The 21,427-nt window shown below is 57.0% G+C and overlaps 2 protein-coding genes across 2 annotated transcripts; one reads left to right on the forward strand and one right to left on the reverse strand.

Annotated features, from left to right (window-relative positions):
* Positions 1-3,579: 3,579 nt before the first annotated feature.
* Positions 3,580-5,776, forward strand: TMEM160 (transmembrane protein 160). Its single transcript, XM_035712456.2, has 3 exons — positions 3,580-3,832; positions 4,879-4,971; positions 5,424-5,776. The coding sequence occupies exons 1-3, from the start codon at positions 3,625-3,627 to the stop codon at positions 5,687-5,689; spliced, it is 567 nt and encodes a 188-aa protein (XP_035568349.1). The 5' UTR covers positions 3,580-3,624; the 3' UTR covers positions 5,690-5,776.
* Positions 5,777-5,902: 126 nt separating this feature from the next.
* On the reverse strand, positions 5,903-21,215 carry NPAS1 (neuronal PAS domain protein 1). Its single transcript, XM_025424544.3, has 11 exons — positions 20,965-21,215; positions 20,290-20,525; positions 12,567-12,640; positions 12,213-12,302; positions 10,631-10,802; positions 9,172-9,287; positions 8,864-9,021; positions 8,273-8,379; positions 7,859-8,006; positions 7,047-7,141; positions 5,903-6,488 (listed from the first exon to the last, which is right to left on the reverse strand). The coding sequence occupies exons 1-11, from the start codon at positions 21,087-21,089 to the stop codon at positions 6,025-6,027; spliced, it is 1,785 nt and encodes a 594-aa protein (XP_025280329.3). The 5' UTR covers positions 21,090-21,215; the 3' UTR covers positions 5,903-6,024.
* Between the last annotated feature and the right edge of the window lie 212 nt (positions 21,216-21,427).

Consider the following 21,427-nt stretch of genomic DNA (forward strand, 5'->3'; position numbering starts at 1 on the left):
AGGGAAAAGCAGGCTCCATGTAGGGAGCCCGATGTGGGACTCCAGGATCAGGCCCTTAGCCGAAGTCAGGTGCTCAACTGCTGAGCCACCCAGGCATCCCTTCTTTACTTTAAAAAAAAAAGGGGGGGGATCCCTGGGTGGCGCAGCGGTTTGGCGCCTGCCTTTGGCTCAGGGCGCGATCCTGGGGACCCGGGATCGAATCCCACGTCGGGCTCCCGGTGCATGGAGCCTGCTTCTCTCTCTGCCTGTGTCTCTGCCTCTCTCTCTCTCTGTGTGTGTGTGTGTGTGTGTGTGATTATCATAAATAAATAAAAAAAACTTTAAAAAAAATAAAAATAATTTAGGGCACCCCAATGGCGCAGCGGTTTAGCGCCACCTGCAGCCTGGGCGTGATCCTGGAGTGCCGGGATCGAGTCCCACATCGGGCTCCCTGCATGGAGCCCGTTTCTCCCTCTGCCTGTGTCTCTGCCTCTCTCTCTCTCTCATAAATAAATAAAAATTAAAAAAAAAAAACAGATAAATTGAACATTGTCTGTCCCAGCATAAATCCTCCATGGCTTTCTGCTGCACAGGATCAGGGATTACAGTTGTCTCAAGAACTAAAAGGGGTGACCTTGGAGGGTCCCCTTGCTCTGGTTGAAGTTAGGGTAGTCAGAACTTCTTTTCTGGATTCAAAAGATCTCTACACACTGTACGGCTCGTTGGAAAATGTAGTTGTCATGGCTACCCAAGGAAGAAAAGGAAACATCTCATGACAGTAAATAGTTGTTTATGTTCAATTTTCTACACTCATTATAAACTTTTTTGGGCCCCAGATTCTTTCTGCAAGACTCTGATCATGCTTTATCCATTCCATGCCTACTCAAAGTTCAGGTTTCGACTTAGGCACCCCTTTGCTGACTCAACATCCTGGCTGGGGTAGGTGGCCTCTCTGGTCTCCTCTAGTGTCCTGGACTTTCCCTAGGATTTACTTATTTAGCATGTTTATTGCTTATTTTCTGCCTATCCTTCTAGAATGGAAGCTCCAGGGGATCCCTGGGTGGCGCAGCGGTTTGGCGCCTGCCTTTGGCCCAGGGCGCGATCCTGGAGACGCAGGATCGAATCCCACATCAGGCTCCCGGTGCATGGAGCCTGTTTCTCCCTCTGCCTGTGTCTCTGCCTCTCTCTGTCTCTCTCTGTGACTATCATAAATAAATAAAAATTTAAAAAAAATTAGAATGGAAGCTCCATGAGAACAAGGAGTTTTCCAATCAGTGAACATGGTATTTTCTCCATTTATTTAGATCTTCTTTGTTTTAATATTTTATTTATTTATTCATGAGACACACACAGAAAGAGAGAGAGAGAGAGAGAGAGAGGCAGAGACACAGGCAGAGGGAGAAGCAGGATCCATGCAGGGAGCCCAACGTGGGACTCAATCCTGGGTCTCCAGGATCAGGCCCTGGGCTGAAGGCAGCACTGAACTGCCGAGCCCTCTGGGCTGCCCAATTTAGATCTTCTTTGATGTGACTCAACAGTATTTTTACTTTTCAGTGTAGAAATCTTGCATATCTCTTATTAAAATATTTCCTAAGTATTTTTGGTTTTGATACTATTGTAAAGGAACTTATTTTTAATCTCATTTTGCAGCTGTTTCCTGTAATATATAAACAGAAAATTGATTTTTTTTAAATTTTTATTTATTTATGATAGTCACAGAGAGAGAGAGGCAGAGACACAGGCAGAGGGAGAAGCAGGCTCCATGCACCGGGAGCCCGACGTGGGATTCGATCCCGGGTCTCCAGGATCGCGCCCTGGGCCAAAGGCAGGCGCCAAACCGCTGCGCCACCCAGGGATCCCAGGAAATTGATTTTTTTAAAAAGTAGTCTCCATGCTCAGTGTGAAGCCCAACACAGGGCTTGAGTCCACAACCCTGAGATCAAGACCTGAGCTGAGATCAAGGCTGAGCCACCCCGGCACCCTTATTTTGAGGATTTAGTGACAGTATCTATGTAATGCAAGAGCACAGCATCTGACACAAAGTTAGTGCCCAATAGACATCAAATTCTATTGCATCACTTTTCCCTCCCTATAAAAGAGGGACTATTCTAATTATTAACTCCTGGAGTTCCATTGAGAATTAAATAACAATATGTATAGACTGTGCCTTGCACAATTCTTTGCACAGGAAAAGCCATTAGTAAATGTTTATTATTTACAAATTCTCCTACTTATATTGGGTTGGGGGGTATGGAGATGTATCAGTCAAGGACCCAATCCACTGAAGCTCACAGCCTATTGGCAGAAACAGGTAAGTATAGCAATCATTACCACACAATGTAAGAAGGGGATATAGAAACTATGTGTGGAGGCAGAAGCTGACTTCAGAAATTTGCCAGTGGGATCAGAGCCATCCTGACTCAGACTTAAGTTTAAAACTAAAAGGAAACAGCAATTGTTTATAGCAGGGAAAATTGGAAGCAACCTAGAGTCTGGATCCCCTGTGGTACCTATTTATAATGCATTGGTATGAACCATTAAACTTAATGCTGCAGAACGGAGGATGGGGATGGTTGCCTGGGGCACGGGGAGAGAATTACTTTTCATTAGACCCTTTTGTAACTTTTGCATCTTGTACCGTGTTCAAAGGTAATAATATATATATATTAAAGATTTTATTTATTTATTCATGAGACACACACACACACACGCAGAAAGAAGCAGGCTCCATGCAGGAAGCCCGATGTGGGATTTGATCCCGGGACTCCAAGATCACGCCCTGGGCCAAAGGCAGGTGCTAAACCGCTGAGCCACCCAGGGATGTCCCCAAAGCTAATAATATTTTTTTAAATATTTTTTTTCAATTTTTTTTTTATTTATTTATGATAGTCACAGAGAGAGAGAGAGAGAGAGAGAGGCAGAGACACAGGCTGAGGGAGAAGCAGGCTCCATGCACCGGGAGCCCGATGTGGGATTCGATCCCGGGTCTCCAGGATCGCGCCCTGGGCCAAAGGCAGGCGCCAAACCGCTGCGCCACCCAGGGATCCCTTAAATAAGAAAAAAAATTTTAATAAGAAATTATTCCTGGAGAAATACTCAATGCTGCTAGGGTTCACGACTTATTGTTTTGTGAAAAAAGTTAATTTGTCAGATGGTATCTCGTTTCACATTTGCCTAGAAAAAAGACGGGTCAGGAGTACAACAAAGTATTAGTAGTAACTGTTCATCGGTGGGATTTATGTTGTTTTATTTTCTCCTCTCGGCTCTTCGAGATTTTGGTAAGGTCCTACATTAACCAGAGTTTTGTTTTGGTTTAGTTTGGTTTATTGGCTATTAGAATTAAAGTTATTAACAAAAACTACAAGTCCCGGCAGACATCGTGCCCCCAGCTTCGAAGATCGGTCTTCTATGGGCTCAATGATCTCTGGGATTCGTAGTCCAGCAGCAAGAGCAAGGCGGGACGCGCAGTACCGGCACAGATGACAGAGGAGGAACCACCGCCCTTTCGACCAATGGACAGTGGGGGCCAGCCCTGAGTGGCGCTCGCAGAACCAATGGGTGAGCTGCCCAGCCTGAGTGACGTGTTCTCCAGCCTACGGCCAGCCCGTGAGGGCGGGGCGGTGAGCGGCGGCCGTAGTGAGAACCATGGGAGGCGGCTGGTGGTGGGCTCGGGCTGCCCGACTGGCCCGGCTCCGCTTCCGGGGGGCGCTGCTGCCGCCTCCGCGGCCCCGGAGCGGGGGCGCCCGGGGGTCCTTCGCCCCCGGCCACGGCCCCCGCGCTGGGGCTTCGCCGCCCCCCGTGTCCGAGCTGGACCGTGCGGACGCCTGGCTCCTCCGGAAGGCGCACGAGACAGGTCTGAGGCTGGGGTCGGCCCCGATGGGAGAGGGGGGTCCCGGATAGCCGAGCCGCCGACGCGCGCGAGCGGGGGGTGGGGGCGGGGCTCCTGCTGGAAACTGGGCCGGGGCTCCGGAGCGAGAAGGGCTTCCGTATAAGCGCAGGGAAGCGCTTGCTGCAAGAGCGCAGTCTGTCCGCAATTCTTTGCGGGCTTGCGGATGGGACGGTGTGTGCAGTTAGCGGGGTGCAGTAGGGATCGGAGCGGTCGGTCGGGCTAGGACAGGCCGCCTTATAAAATTGCACTGCCTGGGCGAGAGGGGCGTCCGGAGAGGGCTGCGGGCAGGGGAGTTGCCAGCTAGAGGGGTCCGCGCTGGACGAGCCAGTTCAGCTTGAAGAGGAGACCACTCTGCATTAGGCGGGAGCGTGGATCCCCACCGAAGAGGGGGCGAGCTCCGGATTGGAGGGAGAAACAACCAATAAAAGAAAAGCTCTGGGCTGATTGGAGGGCCAGGTGATCCAGGCTGCCGGGGGCGGGGCCTCCCATGCGGAGAGGGTAGATAGAGGATGGAGTGGAGGGTGTGGGGTTTGTAACCCCGACTAGTCCGTTAGCGCCCCACAAGGGCCTTGAATGGATGTAAGTGACATCTAGGAAGGACCGACGCGGTAGCAGATAGTTGGCGTTGGAGGAAAACTGAAGGGGGAAGCTGGAGAGAGACCGGAAGAGTTCGTCCCGGAGCGGGGATATACCTGTATGGGGCGGGGGGTGTTGACCAGGATGACCACTGGGGATCTGCCAGTCTGTCCAGGGGTCTAGGTCCTGCAATTCTGGTTCTAGATTCCCCTCCACATTCTTCAGAGTGACTTGAATCTTTGGTGCTGCGGAGTTTGAGGGAGAGGGCTCAGAGATGGATGGGAGCCAGACAGTTGGGGGTGGGGGGATAAGGTTAGGTGGAGGGCCGCCAGGACTAGGCGGGGATTTAGGGTGGGATAACTGTCCGGGCAGATGGGGCTGGAGGCAGGGTTTGGGCTGATACGATTTGGTCCCCCCACCCCCTCTTCCTGTAGCCTTCCTCTCCTGGTTCCGCAATGGCCTCCTGGCATCAGGCATCGGGGTCATCTCCTTCATGCAGAGTGACATGGGTCGGGAAGCTGCCTACGGTGAGTACAGACCCCCACTCTCGCCCCGTGGCCCTGGGTTGGCCGTGGGTCTTTGCCCCTCCCATCTGACTTCTCAACAAAGATGAGGGTCCCATCGGAGCCCCTCATGCTGGCCCAGCCCCAGACTGGCTTGGCTGCTACTGCCACCCCTCTGACCCTCTCAGACCAGCTCCCCACTCCTCCTTTGGTCCTGTATGCCACCTCCACCTCCTAGACATCCCCTCTGACCCCTTCTCATGCCCCTGAGCTTGGCTCTGTACTGACCCCTACCCTGACCTTGAGTTTGCCCCATCGGTTAACTTCATCTGGGTCTCCTGACCCACCTCCGTCCCTGGGTCATCTGGCTCCCAGACTCCAGACTCCAGCCTCCAGCCACCCCACTGCAGCCCCAGCCTGGGAGCTCAGGCCCTCCCTTCTGTTGACTGTGGCCCCTCTGCCCTGTCTCCGCACAGGCTTCTTCCTGCTGGGCGGCCTGTGCGTGGTGTGGGGTGGCTCCTCCTACGTGGTGGGCCTGGCGGCGCTGCGAGGACCCATGCAGCTGTCATTGGGGGGCGCGGCAGCCAGCGTGGGGGCCGTGCTGGCTGTAGGCCTGCTGTGGGCTTGTGCTGTCGGCCTTTACATGGGCCAACTGGAGCTGGATGTGGAACTGGTGCCCGAGGACGATGGGACAGCCGCTGCTGAAGGCCCCGATGAAGCAGGCCGGCCACCGCCAGAGTGAGCAGCTGGGCCACGGGGAATGGCCGGGCGCTGGACGGCCAGGGGGTGGCCCGAGGACCGGGACATTAAAACCTGACCCTTTGCTCGCTGCATGTTCTGAGTGGTGGTTCCTGCGACTGAGAGGGCGGGCATGGGAGCCAGCTGTGGCAGCCGGAGGTGACCAAGGAGGGTAACAAAAAGGAGAGAGGAGCCCCAAGGCCCCTGGAGACCGAGCCACAGAGGGGGAGATGGTGTTTAATTTCCTGGGATGGCGTACAGGACTGAGAGCCTCATCGCAGTGCCCTCGGGGCGCCACCTGTCCCTCAGGGTCCGGCTCTGTAGGCAGCTCTGGAGTCCTCAGTCCCCCTTCCGCTGCACCCTGGCGCCTGTGGGCCCCGGGTATGACAGGCCCAGGGTCGGGTAGAAGGCCTCGGGGAGGGTGGGGCCCGGGCCCAGCCTCTGGAGGTGTGGGTACATGAGGCCCAGCTCCGCAGGACCGTAGCGGATGGCGCCGGGGGTGCACAGGCCCCGCACGACGGGGGGCAGGAAGCTGGCATGGAGGAGGGAAGGTGGGGGGTCTCCGGGAGGCCCCAGGCCCCAGGGCCGCACCAGGTCCTGCTTCAGGGCCCCTGCCCGGATAACAGAAGTGAACTCAGGCCTCGGCAGGGCTGGGTGGCTGGATGGCTCCTCGTCTCCACTGTCCTCTGGGTCTTTAGCCTCCCCTGGGCCAGGCTCCACTTTGATGCGTTTGCCCCGGCTCCGGGGAGCCTCATCCTTGTCTAGGGGGGCAGCTTGCTTCCCTTCTGCTGGAGGCTCTGGCTCTGGAAAAGGGAGACATGAAGGGCGCTGGTGTGTGCGTCCCCAGCCCCCACTCTTCCCAGCTGTAGAATGAAGCTGAGTTCAGTGGTCTAGACCTGTGGGTCTCAGCTGGGAACATTTTGTCCCATAGGGGCACATGTGACAGTCTGGAGACATATTTGGTTGCCACAACTAGGGTGGAGGGTGCTCCTGGCATCTAGTGGGTGGAGGCTGGGGATTCTGTGAAACACCCTACAATGCACAGGACAGCCCCCAAAGCTAAGGATGATTTGGCCTTAGATATCAGTAGAGGGGAGACTGACAGACCCTGGTCTAGACCCTTGCTGTCCAACAGAACTTTCCTCGATGACGTTCCATATCTGCGTGATCCAGCTCATTAGCCACTGGCCACATGAGGCTACTGAGCCTTACAATGCGGCATGGGTGACTGAGAAACTGAATCTTCCATTTTTAATTGAATGTAAGTGATCACACGTGGCTAATGTGGCTTCCAGACTAGAGAGCTCATGCCCCAGAGGCCCCTTGGAGCTTCCTGGGGTGAGGTGGGAGGTGGGGCTCACCTGTGGGCTCTGGCTCTGGGCTGGATATGTCCTCACAGGCCACGCTGGCTGGAAGCTGGAAGGCATCCAGGGGGGTCTGGCCACCCTCGGCTTGGCTGGGGACAGGACAGGTGGGATAGAACCCCCACCCCATTGTACTTAGGGCTCATCACTGGAACCCCGGGGTCTAGCCAACCTGGGGTCTAGCCCAGCTTAGTCCTATCTCCATAGGCCAGACCTGGGCAGCCCGGCCCCCGCCCCCAGATGTCGCCATCTAGGTATCTCCTGGGCACCTCATGCTCATCTCCCCTGAGCATCTTCCTTTCAGACCACTGCTACCCTCAGAGGCTGGAACCCAGGCCTGGCAAAGCCAGAGATGTGGGTGGCAGCAGATGGCCACCTCCCCTCCTCCACCTGCACTGCCTGGCATTTCCCGGAGCCACCCCAGCCTCTTCCCTGGGCTCCCGGCCCTGGTCCTGTTCTTCAGACCTCCCACTTCATGCATCTTTCCACAAAGCAGATGTGACTGTGACCCTCTCCAGCCTTAAGCCCTGCCATGGCTTCCCCGTGCCCCGGAATCAGGCCCAGACCCTCTGCCTGGGGCAGAAGCCACCTCAAAGCTGTGTCTTCACTCCTCTCTGCCCTCTGCAAGCAAGGTCACACCACCTGAAGGTCTTTCCTCTCACTGTCCCCCTGTCCCCTTCCTGTTTTTCAAACCCTCTGGGCTTGGCCTCTTCAAGAAACCTACCACCACCACTAAGCTGGGGAGAGACAGCAGAGTCTTGTGGAGGGGTTCTGAGGCCCCTGTGGGCCGGGCGGGGTACAGCCCTCACCTGAGCACATAGCTGACCCAGAGCACGTGGCGCTCCCCGGGGCTCTTCCCACTCACAGCCACGGTGGCCACGGACTGCAGCCACACGAAGCCCCCAGCCCGTTGCAGCCAGCGGTAGTAACCGGTCATCACCTGCCCCTTGTCCAGCACTGGGCCCAGCCCAGGGATGAGCCAAGACAGTCAGAGAGAGACAGATACAGAAAGAGATGGAGAGACAGGGGCACAGAGAGGGTGGCGGTAGGGAGGAGATGGACAGAGACCGAGTCAGAAGGACCAAGTGCTAACCTGGCATGGAGACCTTCTAGATTTCTAAGGGTGGGTCAGAGAGACACCACGGTCCCTTTACTCCCACCCCACGTCTGAGCTGTGGCTCAGGGTGCAGGGCATGGGGGTGCTGGGAGGCGGGGTTTCTCACGGTCCAGGTGGCTCTGGCGGATCCTGGCTGCATCCTGTCCATGGACAAACTGGTAGCAGCTGCGACCCACGAGCTCTGAGGGCCCCAGGTCCATGTGATCGCTGACTCTGAGGACAGCGGGCGACAGAGAGAGGTGAGAAGGGGTCTGAAACCACGGGGAGGAGGAAAAAAGGCAGGGTTGGTTCTGGAATCACCAGGGTACAAAACCTGGCTCTGGGGTGGTCTGGGCCTCAGTTTAACCCTGGGTCAAATGGGTTAAATACCAGTGTCCCTCCTGCGGTGACTACGGGCATTCACCACTCCCGGGTGTGGGGTGGCCCCGGGCACTCCGAAGGCGCTCAGAGCGTGGGGACGATCTCACTATTTAATTTCCCCACTGCACGGTGCAGGAGACAGTGGAGAGGAGAGGCGGGGCTCTGCAGCAGGGGGCCCCGCGCAAGCCCCGCCCCCAGCACGACCACCCCCCTCCCGCAGGCCCCGCCCCGGCCCCGCCTTCCAGTACCTCCGCCGCTCTTCCGCCCCCGGGGCTCCCCAGCGCCCCAGCTCTCCCGCGTGGCCCCAGCCGCCCGCCTCGGCCCCCAACCCCGGTACCTGCTCTCACAAGCAAGGATGGTGAGACCCAGGCTGAGACGGAAGACGATCATGTGTCCGTGTAGTGGCAGCTCGGCCAGTGGGGCGGGGGGCAAGGTGTGGCCCAGAGCCACAAGGCCCAGGGAGCGGGCCCGAAGGCGCCCCGTCACGTGGATGACCTGCAGGCGGCAGGCGGGGTTGGAGGAGGGGGGCCCGTCACCCACAGGTGCCCGGGCACGAGGCCATGGCTGGCTGGCATGCGGGAGCTCCCCCCAGGTGGGCGAGGGGACTCGGGCGCCAGGAGCCGGGGCCAGGGAGCCCACACGCACCTTGTACCCCGAGGCCTTGACGTGCAGCCCCCTCTTGGTGAGGGTGGATTTCATGCGGATGAAGAAGGAGCGCTCCTGGACCCGGGAGAAGGGAGGCGCCTCCGCGGCGCTGGCCTCTGGGAGGGGAGAGTGAGGAGGGTTATGGGGTCCTGCGGGAGAAACCACACGCCCCCCTAGCCCCTGGACAGCTGGCCAGACAGCGTCATGGCCACGGCCTACGGTCATACACTGAAGTCGTATACCAACCTCCCTCTAAGTGGCAGCCAGCTGGGTCTTTCTAAAGCTCAGATACGACCCTGTCCCTCCCTGCCCTGAAACTGCCATGGCTCCCTAGGACCCTTGGGATAAAGCCCAGCTCCTCACATCGGCCTAAAACTTGGGCAAGAACTGCCTCCCGCTGACCCCATCTCTAGCTACAAACTCCAGGACCCAGGTGAGACAGAGCCTCCTCCAGGAAGCCCTCCCTGACCTCCAGGCTGGGTGAGCCGTCCCTCTGGGGTCTCCCACTCCGGCCCTGACCACTCGGGATCATCATTTGCTGGGGACTAGTCTTCACCACCTGGACTGTCATTGTTGTGTCCCCAGCCCTCTCCAGCACAGAGCAGGGGCTCAGGGTAGAGAAACAAGACCCACAACTACAGGTTGGTCTATAAACCCGGTGACAGCCTTCTAACAGCTCACACCCAGACAAACCTGGGCCTCAGTCTTTGGTGCAACTGTAATCACACTCCCCAGTGGACCCCGTGGGTGTCACAAACATCTCCCAAGCTTGCAAGCACTGCTGAGAGCTCAGATGTTTTTGGTGTGAAGCAAACCCAATATGAGAAAATCCTACTCATAGGGAAGTTAACCTCGAGTCCCCCAACATCATAGAACTAAAAGAAACTTCCAGGGTAATCTCCCGGCACCCTCCTTCGCCAACACGGAGTGGAATATTCCACTGGAGAGAAGGCCTGGAAGCACAGATGCTGGAGCCAGACAAACCTGGGCTGGAGTCCAGATCAACCACTTACAGCTGTGTGACCTGGGGCAGTTAACTTAACCTCTCTGTGCTGGGCCTCAGTTTCCACCTCTGCAAAATGAAGACAGTGATAGCTCCTGCTTGTGGGGTTGTGATTAGGATTCAATGCAGTTACACACTTAAGGCACAGCACGCGTGAACTCCAATGAGCCATGCATTGTTTTCTTATTGCCAGAGCTGGGTTCCATCTGGAACCCCCAGGCACCCATCCCCACTTGGTGGCCAGAAGGGTCTTTCTGAAACTCAAATCCTGGGGAGCCAGGCAATCCTTGGCAGCCTAGGCAATTATAGGGAGCCGAGCCTTGTTGCTTCGGTTTAGACTCTGATTCATTTTACAAAAATGTGCTTTGCAGCTTGAAGGAGAGTGGTTTTTGTTGAAAGCCGGCATGGCTGGGGTACCAGGTGTCCCTTGATCTACCCTCAGGCCCTTGGAATTACCGATCTCAGGGGTATCCGCAAGCGAGGACGAAGACGAGGAGGAGGAAGAGGAGGGCACGGAGGGCGGGGTGGGAGGCCCGGGGGTGGGGGTCCGGAGGCCCAATTGTTCCAGCACCTCCGAGTGGTCCCCGGGGTGGATGTAGTCGAAGACGCTGCTACCCGTCAGCTCCACCTGCCGGCGGAAGAGGGGACCGCAGAGGGCTGGTGAGATGCGCGCGCAGCCACTCGCCCGCGGTTTAGCCTCCGGCCCACTCGCCTAGGTTGCAGGCGCCCTTCGCGCCAGTTCTACGTTATTAGAATTTCTTTTTAACTTTTTCGGAGGAGATACACACTTAAGCTCTTCTTATGCCTTCTCACGTCAAATCCGGTGATCATTAAGGATTTGCTGCACCTGCTTACTCCGTTAGGGAGCTGCGTGGCCGATTGTCATAGCCTCCATTTGGCCCCAAATGAACCACAGGATGTCCCAGCAGGGATGGAAATCAGGACACAAGCAGTGGAATGGTTTTCGAACTCTTTAGAGAGTTAGAGCTTTTTAGTCAGACTGCCTACCATTCAATTCACCCGCAAATCTCTCAAAGCAGTCCTCCTTTGTACCACACCTCCCCCAGTCCAGGTCCCCATCACTCCCACCCCCACCCCAGCTGTGTTCCTGCCCCAGAGTCCTCCCTATTCTTTTGGCCTTTAGTTTCCATTCAAATACCCCTGCTAAGTTACTTCTCTGACCATGGCCCCCCTCCTCTCAGAAACCTCCCAGAGCTCCCACTGCCCCGGGCTTGAGATCCAGCGCTTCCCTCTGTCCCTCCTCCCTCTGAACTCCTCCTCATCGAACCCTTCCCTGCACCAGCTGCAAGTCTGTCCTCCCCTCTACCTCCCCTCCCCTCCTCTTGTCCACATTCCCCTACTTTCAGGGTCTTCTTCCCCCAGGCCTCTCCAACAACTCACCGAAAAGGTGCTCACAAAGGCCAAAACCAAGCGCTGGCTTTTCTAAATTTCCCATTTGCTCAAACCTTTGCAAAAGTGATGAGAGGATAGCGATTTGTCCTGAATGGGTTGGGAAGGCCTAAGATGCCACCAGGAGCCAGGCCCCCCAGGGATGGGGGTTCTCAGTTTCTGCCTGCCTGCCTTTTACCTTTCAATGCCAGCTGCAGGAGCTGGGGCAGAAGCAGCTGGCGGAAATAAAGACAAAACGCAAGCCAGTCCACTAAAGCGCCACAGAAAATCTTCCAAAGTTGGCAAAACCCAAGCCCTTCCAATACAAATTGCAGCAATTCTTCACAATTGTTAAGATAAAGGAAGTCTGGGTAAATACGGTGCATTTGGCAAACACTCATCAACAAACTGATCTTTCTGCTGCTCTGCCTTCTTCAAATTGACCTGTTATTTTAATAGCCACTCCCCTCTACCTGTAAGGTGGAGCTTTCTGGGGTTCCCCCAGGTGCACTTGGAGGACCATAGATCCAGTTCGCTTTTCTGGCTGGGATGGTGAGGCCAGGAGAGAGAAAGGGCATGCACGGGCCCGCAGGGGACACGGTGGCTGAGCCAGTGAGCCAATCCAGGCAGCCTGCAGCGGGCCCCTTACCTGCGAGAGGCCCAGATAAATGGAGACGGTCTCCGAGATGTAGAGGAACTTCCCTTCCTGGTTCAAGGCAAACACGAAGCCATCCAGGGACTAAAGTGGGGAGAAGTAGGGAGAGGAGGGCTGGGCATCTGTCTGTCCAGCAGGCAAGTGGTAAGAGATTCTGAAATCTGGATCTCCACCTCGGATGGATTAATTGGGGTGGGGAGGGGCTTCCGTGGTGGTGGGAAAGGACAGGCAGGAGGGGGAGCCCCTGGGGATGCTCCTGGGGGGATGGATGCTGGAGAACAGGGTGCTGCTCTCCGCAGGTGGCCACCAGGTGGCAGCAAGGAGCAGCAGGCAGGGAAAGGACCTCACCTGTAAGATGTGTCCACCCAGGTGCTGCTCAAAGACTTCGGAGACCAGCGCCATGGGCCCCCGGTGGCCTGGGGCTGGGGACAGAGGGAGGGGTGAGGCCGGGGCCTGTGGGTAGGCCCCCATTTGAGCCAGGCTACAGATCTCCCTCTCTCCTCCCCAGTCCTGTAGTCATCTTAGGGTACCGGGGGCCTGGGCCCTGTGTGTGTGTGGGGGGGACGACTTGGGCTTGTGGGGTGGGGTGGGAGGGGCGGAAAGAGGCTGAGATGCCACAGAGATAGGGAGACACCAGTGGATGCAGGGAGCCATCTATGCCTCATTCATTCAGAAAGTCTCCCTGAGCACCAGGTGTGCAGCAGGCCCTGTGCTAGGGACAAGGAGGTGCCCTGGACAGCCTACTCCTCCCCTGTGGAGGCACCCAGGCCGGGGGCAAGAAACTCACAAATACAGAATTATTTTATGTACCAGCACCAGGAAGGATTGAAAAAGTGGTGTGAAGTAAGATCCAAAGGATGGGAATGAGACTAGAGAGAGGTACAGAGAGCCAGAGAGAGAAAGACAGAAAAAAAGAAACAGATATGGAGACACAAAGACACCAAACAGATAAGCAGATGGAGAGACATACAGAGGAAGGAAATACAGAGGAATACAGAGAGACGGGCATTGCAACTCAATAGAAAAAAAAAAAGAAAAAAAAAAAAAGAACAGGGGCACCAAGCTGGCTTAGTTGGTGGAGCGGGTGACTCTTGATCTCAGGGTCATGAGTTCAACCCCTGCATAGGGTGTAGAGATGACTTAAGATCTTTTTTTTTTTTAATTTTTTATTTATTTATGATAGTCACAGAGAGAGAGAGAGAGAGAGAGAGAGAGAGAGAGAAAGAGGCAGAGACACAGGCAGAGGGAGAAGCAGGCTCCATGCACCGGGAGCCCAACGTGGGATTCGATCCCGGGTCTCCAGGATCGCGCCCTGGGCCAAAGGCAGGCGCCAAACTGCTGCGCCACCCAGGGATCCCGATGACTTAAGATCTTAAAAAAAGGATGCCTGCATTTCTCAGCGGTTGGGTGCCTGCCTTCGGCTCAGGTCATGATCCTGGGATCCAGAATTGGGCTCCCTGCATGAAGCCTGCTTCTCCCTCTTCCTGTGTCTCTGCCTCTCTGTGTGTGTCTTTCATCAATAAATAAATAAAATATTTAAAAAAATCTTAAAAAAACCAAACCCCAACGAGATATCACCTCACACCTACTAGGATGGCTAGAATTCAGAGAAATGTTGGGAGGATGTGGAGAAATCAGAACCCCTCTGCATTGCTGGTGAGACTGGAAAATGATGCGGCCACTCTGGAGAACAGTACGGAGGCTCCTCAATAAATCACGCATAGAATCACCTGCCACCCAACCCAGCAATTCCACTTCTAGGTATATACCCCCAAAGAACTGGGAACAGGTGTTCTAACAAATAGTTGTACACAGATGTTCACAGGAGCACGATTCCTAACAGCCAAAAGTGAAAACACGTCAAAGTCCATGACCTGACGGACAGATAAATAAATGTGCCATATTCATGCAATGGAATACTATTCAGCCAGGAAAATGAATGAAGCCAGGACACGTGCTCTGATGCAGCTGGACTCTGAAAACATTATGATGGGGCACCTGGCTGACTTAGTGGAGTGGGCAACTCATGGTATCAGGGACACGAGTTTGAGCCCCATGTTGAGCGTGGAGCCTACTTTTTTAAAAAGTGAAGACAGGGACGCCTGGATGGCTCAGCGGTTGAGCGTCTGCCTTCAGCCCAGGGTGTGACCCTGGAGACCCAGGATCAAATCCCAGGTCGGGCTCCCTGAAAGGAGCCTGCTTCTCCCTCTGCCTGTGTCTCTGCCTCTCTCTCTCTGTGTCTCTCATGAATAAATAAAATATTTTTTTTTAAAGTGAAGACATGCAAGACACAAGAGACCACACACAGTGTGACTCTGTTTCTCTGAATTGTCCAGAGCACGCAAATCCATAGAGACAGGAAGCAGGTTGGTGGTTGGGGGAGGGGGGTGTCTGGCAGGAGAGAGGGGGCATGGGGAGTGTCTGCTAATGTGGACTAGGTTTTTTGGGGGTGCGATGAAAATGTTCTGGAACCAGACAGAGTGGTGGTTGCACAACTCTGTGACTCTACGGTTTGCCACTGAATTGTACACTTTATTTTTATTTTATTGTTTAATTTGAGTGGGATCCATGGGGAGCCTATTGTAGAGCTTGAACTCACAACCCTGAGATCAAGACATGAGCTGAGATCAAGAGTTGGATGCATAATGGACTGAGCCACCCAGGTGCCCTTTGTACATTTTATGTTTTTTAAAGATGTTATTCATTTATTCGAGAGACACAGAAAGAGAGGCAGAGACACAGGCAGAGGGAGAAGCAGGCTCCCTGCGGGGAACCCGACGAGACTCGATCCCAGGACCCCGGGATCATGACCTGAGCCAAAGGCAGATGCTCAACCATTGAGCCACCCAGGTGTCCCCCCACCATACATTTTAAAATGCTGAACTCCATATTATATACATTTTACTGCCATTAAAAAAAAAGTTAAAAAAAAAGTTTTAAGCGGCACCTGGGTGGCTCAGTTGGCTATGCATCTGACTCCCAATTTCTGCTCAGGTCATGATCTCAGGGTGGTAAGATCGAGCTCTGCATGGGCTCTGTGCTCAGAGGGGAGTCAGCTTGAGATTTCTCTCTTTCCCTCTCCCTCTGCTCCTCTCCTCCACCCTGCTCTTTCTTTCCCTCTCTCTAAAATGAATAAATCTTAAAAAGTTAATATTTTTTTACTTGTTCATGAGACACACACACACAGAGAGAGAGAGAGAGACAGAGACACAGGCAGAGGGAGAAGCAGGCTCCTTGCAGGGAGCCCGACGTGGGATTTGATCCTGGGTCTCCAGGGTCACACCTGGGCTGAAGGCTGCACTAAATCGCTGAGCCACCTGGGCTGCCCAATCTTAAAAAGTATTTTAAAAGAGATAGGGACAGACATGTAGACACAGAGAAATTCAGACAGAGACAGACGAAGACAGAGATGAAGAGATGGAGAGAACAGAAAGGAGATGCCCAGAGAGACATCCAGAGAAAGACCATGACAGAAGGACATGGCAAATGAGACAGGGCAAAGAGGGACCCAGCCCCCTGACCCAGCAGCACCCCCTCAGGCAGGAGCAGAGGTGTCGGGTGAGGGTGGCTTAAGTCTGTTCCCACCCAGGACCCTCTCCCTGACCCTGCAGAGAACTGCCACCTCCCTCCCAAGGGGCCCTATGTCCGGAGAGGGGAGCCAGGGGACACAGTGACCTTGAAGGTCACCAGGTCTGGTGCCAAGCCCTCCCAGGCTGTGTGCCCTGGGCCCAGTCCCTTCACCTCTCTGTGCCTCAGTTTCCTCCTCTGTCAGGTGGCTTTGCAAAGAGCGCCGACCTCACCGGCTGCTCGGGCCCAGCGCCCGCCTGGCACACGGCAGGTGCTCCCAGATGCAGAGCCGGGATTAGTATTAATAGTGTGATTACTATTGTTATTTCCAGACCATCAAAACAGCAGGCGGCCAAGCCCCGCCCCGCCCCGCCCCCACCCCGGCCCTCGGCTCCAGCCCCGCCCCCGCCCCGCCCCCGGCCCCCTAGCGTCTTGGCCACGCCTCCTTCTCCCAGGAGCGCCTCCCGCTGTTCGCACCCTTTCCCCACCCCTGGCTGGAGCTCCAGGAACAATAAATGGGGGGGGAGGGTGATGGGGACCCCTCCCCCGAGATGCAGCGCGAACCAGCCGGGTGACAGGCAGGAACAATGCCGCCTGCTAATTGTCGCAATTTTCCCCTGTCATTTTTGCTAATTCCTTCATTTTCCCGCTCACAGGATCAGCCCAGGTCAGACTGAACGGCTGCAATTAACAGCCTTAATGGGCACGTCGGGTGGGGGTGCGCAGGGGGAGGGCTCGCTGCTCCCCGGTTGGGACGGGAGCTTTGGGGTCGGTCCCCTCACTGACTGAGGCGTCTTATCCCTCCCTCCGCCTCCGCAAACCCAACTCCGTTCCCCCCCTCCTCCCCCCTCCCCCGTTCCCCCCTCTCCCAGCAAATGCCTCAACTCCTCCCACCCCCAAATTCCCCTCTTCACTGCTCCCGGATCTGCCCCCTCCTCAAGCCCAAACCCCAACCATCACTCACTCATTCAACAAACATTTGCTGGTTGCTTATTGGAGCCTGTCTGCTGAGAACTGTCCCATTTGTCATCACCAAGCAGGGACAGAGGGGACAGGGGGAGAAGGCCGCTCCCAGGGCTCTGGGAGTCTGGTCACCTCCTAATCTTAGTTGGCCCCAGAGATGTTCCGTGTCTGGGGACAGGGAAGCCTCGCTCCCTGGGGGCAGGCCTGAGGCCTCTGCACTCACCTCCGCATGTGGCTCCCTGCTTCCACCCTCAGGACTGCCACCTAGGCCACCTCGGTCCCTCATCCGCTTGTCCCCCATCCCGCTCGGCTAACAGCCAACGTCCTCACCAAAGCCCACGAGGTCCTGCAGGACTTGGTCTCTGCCGTCCGCGCCCCCTGCCTCACCTACTCCTCTCTGGACTCCGAGGCCTCGCTGTGGCCTGCACTCAGCAAGCTGATTCCTGTCTGCCTCAGGGCCTTTGCACCTATTTCCTTGGCCTAATGTGCTTTTCTTCCAGCTTTCTTCGGGGCCTGCTTCCTCACCTCCTCCCAGTCTCAGCTCAAAGGTCCCTTCTTTTAAGGGGCTTCTGTCAAACCTCATGCCCTCACTCTGTTCCACAGTCACCCAATAAACACTTAGCCGGCCTTTGCCCCAGGCACTCTTCTGGACTCAGGGTACAAGGTGTCATGGGGGAGAGAGAATTAAGAAATAGTGTCGGGGTGCCTGGGTGGCTCAGTGGATTGAGTGTCTGCCTTGTGCTCAGGTCATGATCTTGGGGTCCTGGGATCGGGCCCCGCATCAGGCTCCCTGCTCAGTGGAGAGCCTGCTCCTGCTTCTCCCTTGCTTGTGCTCTGTGTCAAATAAATAAATAAATAAATAAACTCTTAAAAAAAAAAGTCAGATGACAATAGGTGCTTTGGAAAGAAATAAGACAGGAAAGGGAGACAGGGAGTGCTGAGGGCAGGGGTGCTCTCAGTTTTCAGGGTGGTCAGGGGTGGTTTCCTGAAAAGCTGACATTTGGAGGGAAGGGAGTTCCTGCAGGAGGGCACAGCAAGTGCAAAGGCCCTGAGGTGGGAACATGTTTCTCTGAATAACAGCAAGGTGGCCAGTGGGGGGTGGGGGCAGGGGGGGAGCTGAGGAGGTGAGAGGGGTAGAAAAATGAGATCAGAGGGATGGGAGGGGGGCAGAGGGCCTACCCAGAAGGGCTTGTAGGCCCACCCTGGAGGTCAGGGACTTTGTCTTGTTCCCTGGGGTGTCCCCAGGACGAGGCCTGGCACAGGGAAGGTTCAGCGGCTGGTGAATGAATGATGACCCCTGATACAGGATCCGGGCTGTCTCCTCCTGGACTCAGAGGTCCGGGGCTAGACTCCGGGGCACCTCAGCACATCAGTTGTGCTGTTCTATAGACATCAGCCCGGGGCCCAGAGAGAGGCGGGGGCTGCAAGGTCCGGGGAGACCTCCGAACAGGCCAAGCCTGGAGGCTCCGAAGGTGACCCCGGAAGCCAGTCTGCATCTCAGCTGGGCCCGGGCTCGGAGGATGGGACGCTGGGCAAACCAGCTTCACCTCTCTGGGGCTCAGTCTTCCACTTCTATAAAATGGGAATCAATGTTGCTTTCCTCCTGTTTTTGAGAGGATTAAGCGACTTTTGTGGTTTAGTTTTGGTTTGGGTTTGGGTTTTTTTGCGAGTTATTCGTAATAGTGCTCAAGAGTGCATTGGCTATCTTCGCTCTTCTAACTGAGCAGGACAGGGGAGCACCCTCCCCTTCAGAGAGGGGGAGGCACCCTGCCTTACTGACTAGCTGACACTGTCCTCAGTTTCCCTATGGAAGCAGGCACTCGGCCTCTTCCTGGGGGCTCTGTGGAGCAGGAGATGCCTCCAAATACCCACTTTCGGGGGATTTAGGAAGGAGTCCGCATAGTACCTCCATCACAGACTGTCCTGGCCCAGGCAGCAGGGGTGGGGGGGTAGGGGGTAGGGTGCTCCGAGGGGGTAGGAGGCAGGGGCGTTCATCAAGTCCACGGTGGGCCACCTCACTGCCCACCTCGCAGCCGTGTCCTCAGCAGGCTCCCGTCCCCTTCCAGCGCCCATCCAGGCAGTGGAAGGGGGGAGCTGGCCGCCGGAGGGGCTCTCTGGGCGCCCCCACCCTTCCTCTCTCCCCGCGCTCGGGACAATAGACAAGATGTTTATCCCCCGCCGGCGCACATGTTGTTCGCGGTAATGACAGTAATCAGCGGCGCTAATGCCGCATTCTCTCGGCGCCAGTCAATTCGCCTAATTACCGCCTGGGAAGCCGGATTATTTAAATTTAAATGGTGATTTATTGCGAGCTTAATCAATGCTATTTTCTCTCCCCCCTCCTCCCCTGGGACCGGGGCAGGAGGGGAATTGGAGCCCCTCCAACCTCGCCCTAAGGACACTGGTTCATCTTGGTGGGGAGTGTAGCCTGGGGTGCCCCGTCCCTGTCACCTGCGACCTCGGATTAACACGACTGTCTCCTCGTCGGGAGAGAAGCAATAATCCGTCAAACAGCGGTAATAACAGGAGCATAACACTTCTACGGATCTAGCAAGAATAAAGTTGAATTATAACAAAAGTGGGGGGCTAGCTGTGTGTACCCGTGTTGTACCTCATCCTACTTGTCCATGGTTCGGATTGCATTTCTCCACTTATGTCATTATTGGGTCTTGGCTACTGGGACGTCAGGGGCTGTATCCAACTTGTTTTCTGCGGGATCCCGAGGGCCCAGGACAGTAGCAGGCACACAGTAGATGCTTACTGAACCACAGACCCCAACAGCCCTGCAAAGTAACCACTGACCCTCAGAGTCACTACGTGGTGGTGGCACCTGCTGTGCCAGCTACGTCCGGGGTGTCCACATACATTACTGGGTCGGTTTTCATCTCAGCCCTCTGGGCGTGCGAAGGGACTCTCATCAGGATTCCCATTTCATGGACAAGGGACAGAGAGGTAAGGCGGCCTGCCCGGGGGTCACATTGCTGGGGAGTGGCCCAGTGGGGACAGGGACCCAGGAGAGTCTTTCTGGAGCTGTCCATCTTACCTGCCACGTTATACTGTCTCCCTCCCGCTTTCCCAGACTGAGAATTCAGACTCCAGAGTCCTCGTGCTCCCCCTGGGTCCCCTCAAGCCTCAGTGAGGGGGGTTCTTGCCCATGAGTGGATGGGGAGGCCCAGGCTAGCCCCGCTCCGTCCCGCCCTGGGAGCTGCGGCCCTTCTTTGTGATAATAACGATTCGTCTCCCCTAATAAGAATAACAGCATGGAGCAGGGGTCGGATCCCTGGTGTTGGCGGCCCTCGGTGGGCCAGAACTCATGAAATCATCCCTGCCTCGCGCGCCCGTTTTGCAGATGAAAAGACTGAGGCTTGGAGAGTCAAAGCCTCCCGGGAGGGGCGCGCAAATGGTCCGGCTGACTCCCAACCGCGTGCTCCCTCCCTCTCGGCCAGGGGCCTGGGCGACGGCCTGCGGGCACCTCGCTCTCCCGCCCTCCGGCCGCCGGGGGGTGCACAGGGACCCTCGCCCCCCGCGCCTGCGCACTCACCCAGGCCGGCCGGTGGCCCCGTGGCCCGCAGTCCCCAGGGCGGCGCCCCGAGGGCGGCGAAGCGGCGCAGGCGGAGGTAGGTGACGCTGAGGCGCACGATGGACGCCTTGTCCAGCTGGCTCGAGATGGCTCCGGGCAGCGGGAGCAGCTTGGCCAGCTCGAAGAACTCCAGGTTCTCCTTTCCGCGCCGCGAGCGCGCCGCGTTCCGGGACTTCTCCTTGCGCTGCGCCTGCAGGCTGGGCGGGCGGCGCGGAGGGGGCGTCAGCCGGGCCCCGGGGCTCGCGGCGGGGCGGGGGGGGGGGAGCTGCGGCCTGGGGGGGCCCCGCCCTCGGGGCCTCGGAACCCGGCGGGACGTGGGAAGTGGATTCGACACCGGAGGTGGGGGCAGAACCCGCGCGTGAATTCTGCCCGGGGCCGTGCGGACAGAACCCGGGGTGTAAATAAATTCCGGGGGGAAGGAGGAGGAGTTGGAGGGGAGAAATGAAATGTTGGGCGTGAACTCGGAGGATGGGGGGGTAGGAGCAGAACACGGTGGGGGTTGTTTGTAGAACAAAGGTTGACACACTCGGGGTGAGAAATTCTAGCTCCAGAGGGCGGGGCGGCGGGCTGAGTGTGAATCCTCCCGGGCCGCCCTTGGGGGCGGGGCCACGGCCCTGGGGGCGGGGCTTTGCTCACCAGGGTCCGGGCGGGGCCTTGACCACCAGCCCCGGCAGAAAGTCCCACGGGACGCTGCGGCCGCGACCTGCCCCGCACTTGAGCTCGCCGCCGCCGCCGCCGCCGCCGGGGTAGGGGGCCGCCATCTCCGCGGGCCCGGCTCAGAGCAGCCGGCGGGCCTCGAGACCCGCGTCTCCCGCCGCCGAAAGGAGCCGGAGGCAGCGCTCGGTGCCCGAGGGGGGCCCCCGGGAGACCTGCGAGGGAAACTGAGGTCCGTGCGGGGCTCGGGGGTCCCAGCGAGGAGCCGGGGCTGGATGGTGCCTCAGTTTCCCCTCTCTGGAGGCCCCGGGACGGAGCCGGCTGTGCTCACCCTGCCCGGCCCCAGGCGGAGCTCGGGGCGAGGACGTGCTCCGCCGCCGCCGCCGCCGCCTCCCCCGCGCCGCCCGCCAGCGCGGCCGCCTCACGCCCGCGCCGGGCCGGCTCC

This window comes from Canis lupus, chromosome 1, assembly GCF_003254725.2.
Source record: "Canis lupus dingo isolate Sandy chromosome 1, ASM325472v2, whole genome shotgun sequence".
In the NCBI taxonomy this organism is placed as follows: Eukaryota; Metazoa; Chordata; class Mammalia; order Carnivora; family Canidae; genus Canis; species Canis lupus.

Coding starts and splice junctions, on each gene's coding strand:
- TMEM160 (XM_035712456.2), top strand. CDS start 3,625: ATGGGAGGCGGCTGGTGGTGGGCTCGGGCTGCCCGACTGGCCCGGCTC. Junction 3,833..4,878: donor CCGGAAGGCGCACGAGACAG/GTCTGAGGCTGG, acceptor CTCTTCCTGTAG/CCTTCCTCTCCTGGTTCCGC. Junction 4,972..5,423: donor GGGTCGGGAAGCTGCCTACG/GTGAGTACAGAC, acceptor GTCTCCGCACAG/GCTTCTTCCTGCTGGGCGGC.
- NPAS1 (XM_025424544.3), bottom strand. CDS start 21,089: ATGGCGGCCCCCTACCCCGGCGGCGGCGGCGGCGGCGGCGAGCTCAAG. Junction 8,380..8,863: donor ATCCTTGCTTGTGAGAGCAG/GTACCGGGGTTG, acceptor CGCTGTCCTCAG/AGTCAGCGATCACATGGACC. Junction 6,489..7,046: donor CCCAGAGCCAGAGCCCACAG/GTGAGCCCCACC, acceptor TCCCTTTTCCAG/AGCCAGAGCCTCCAGCAGAA.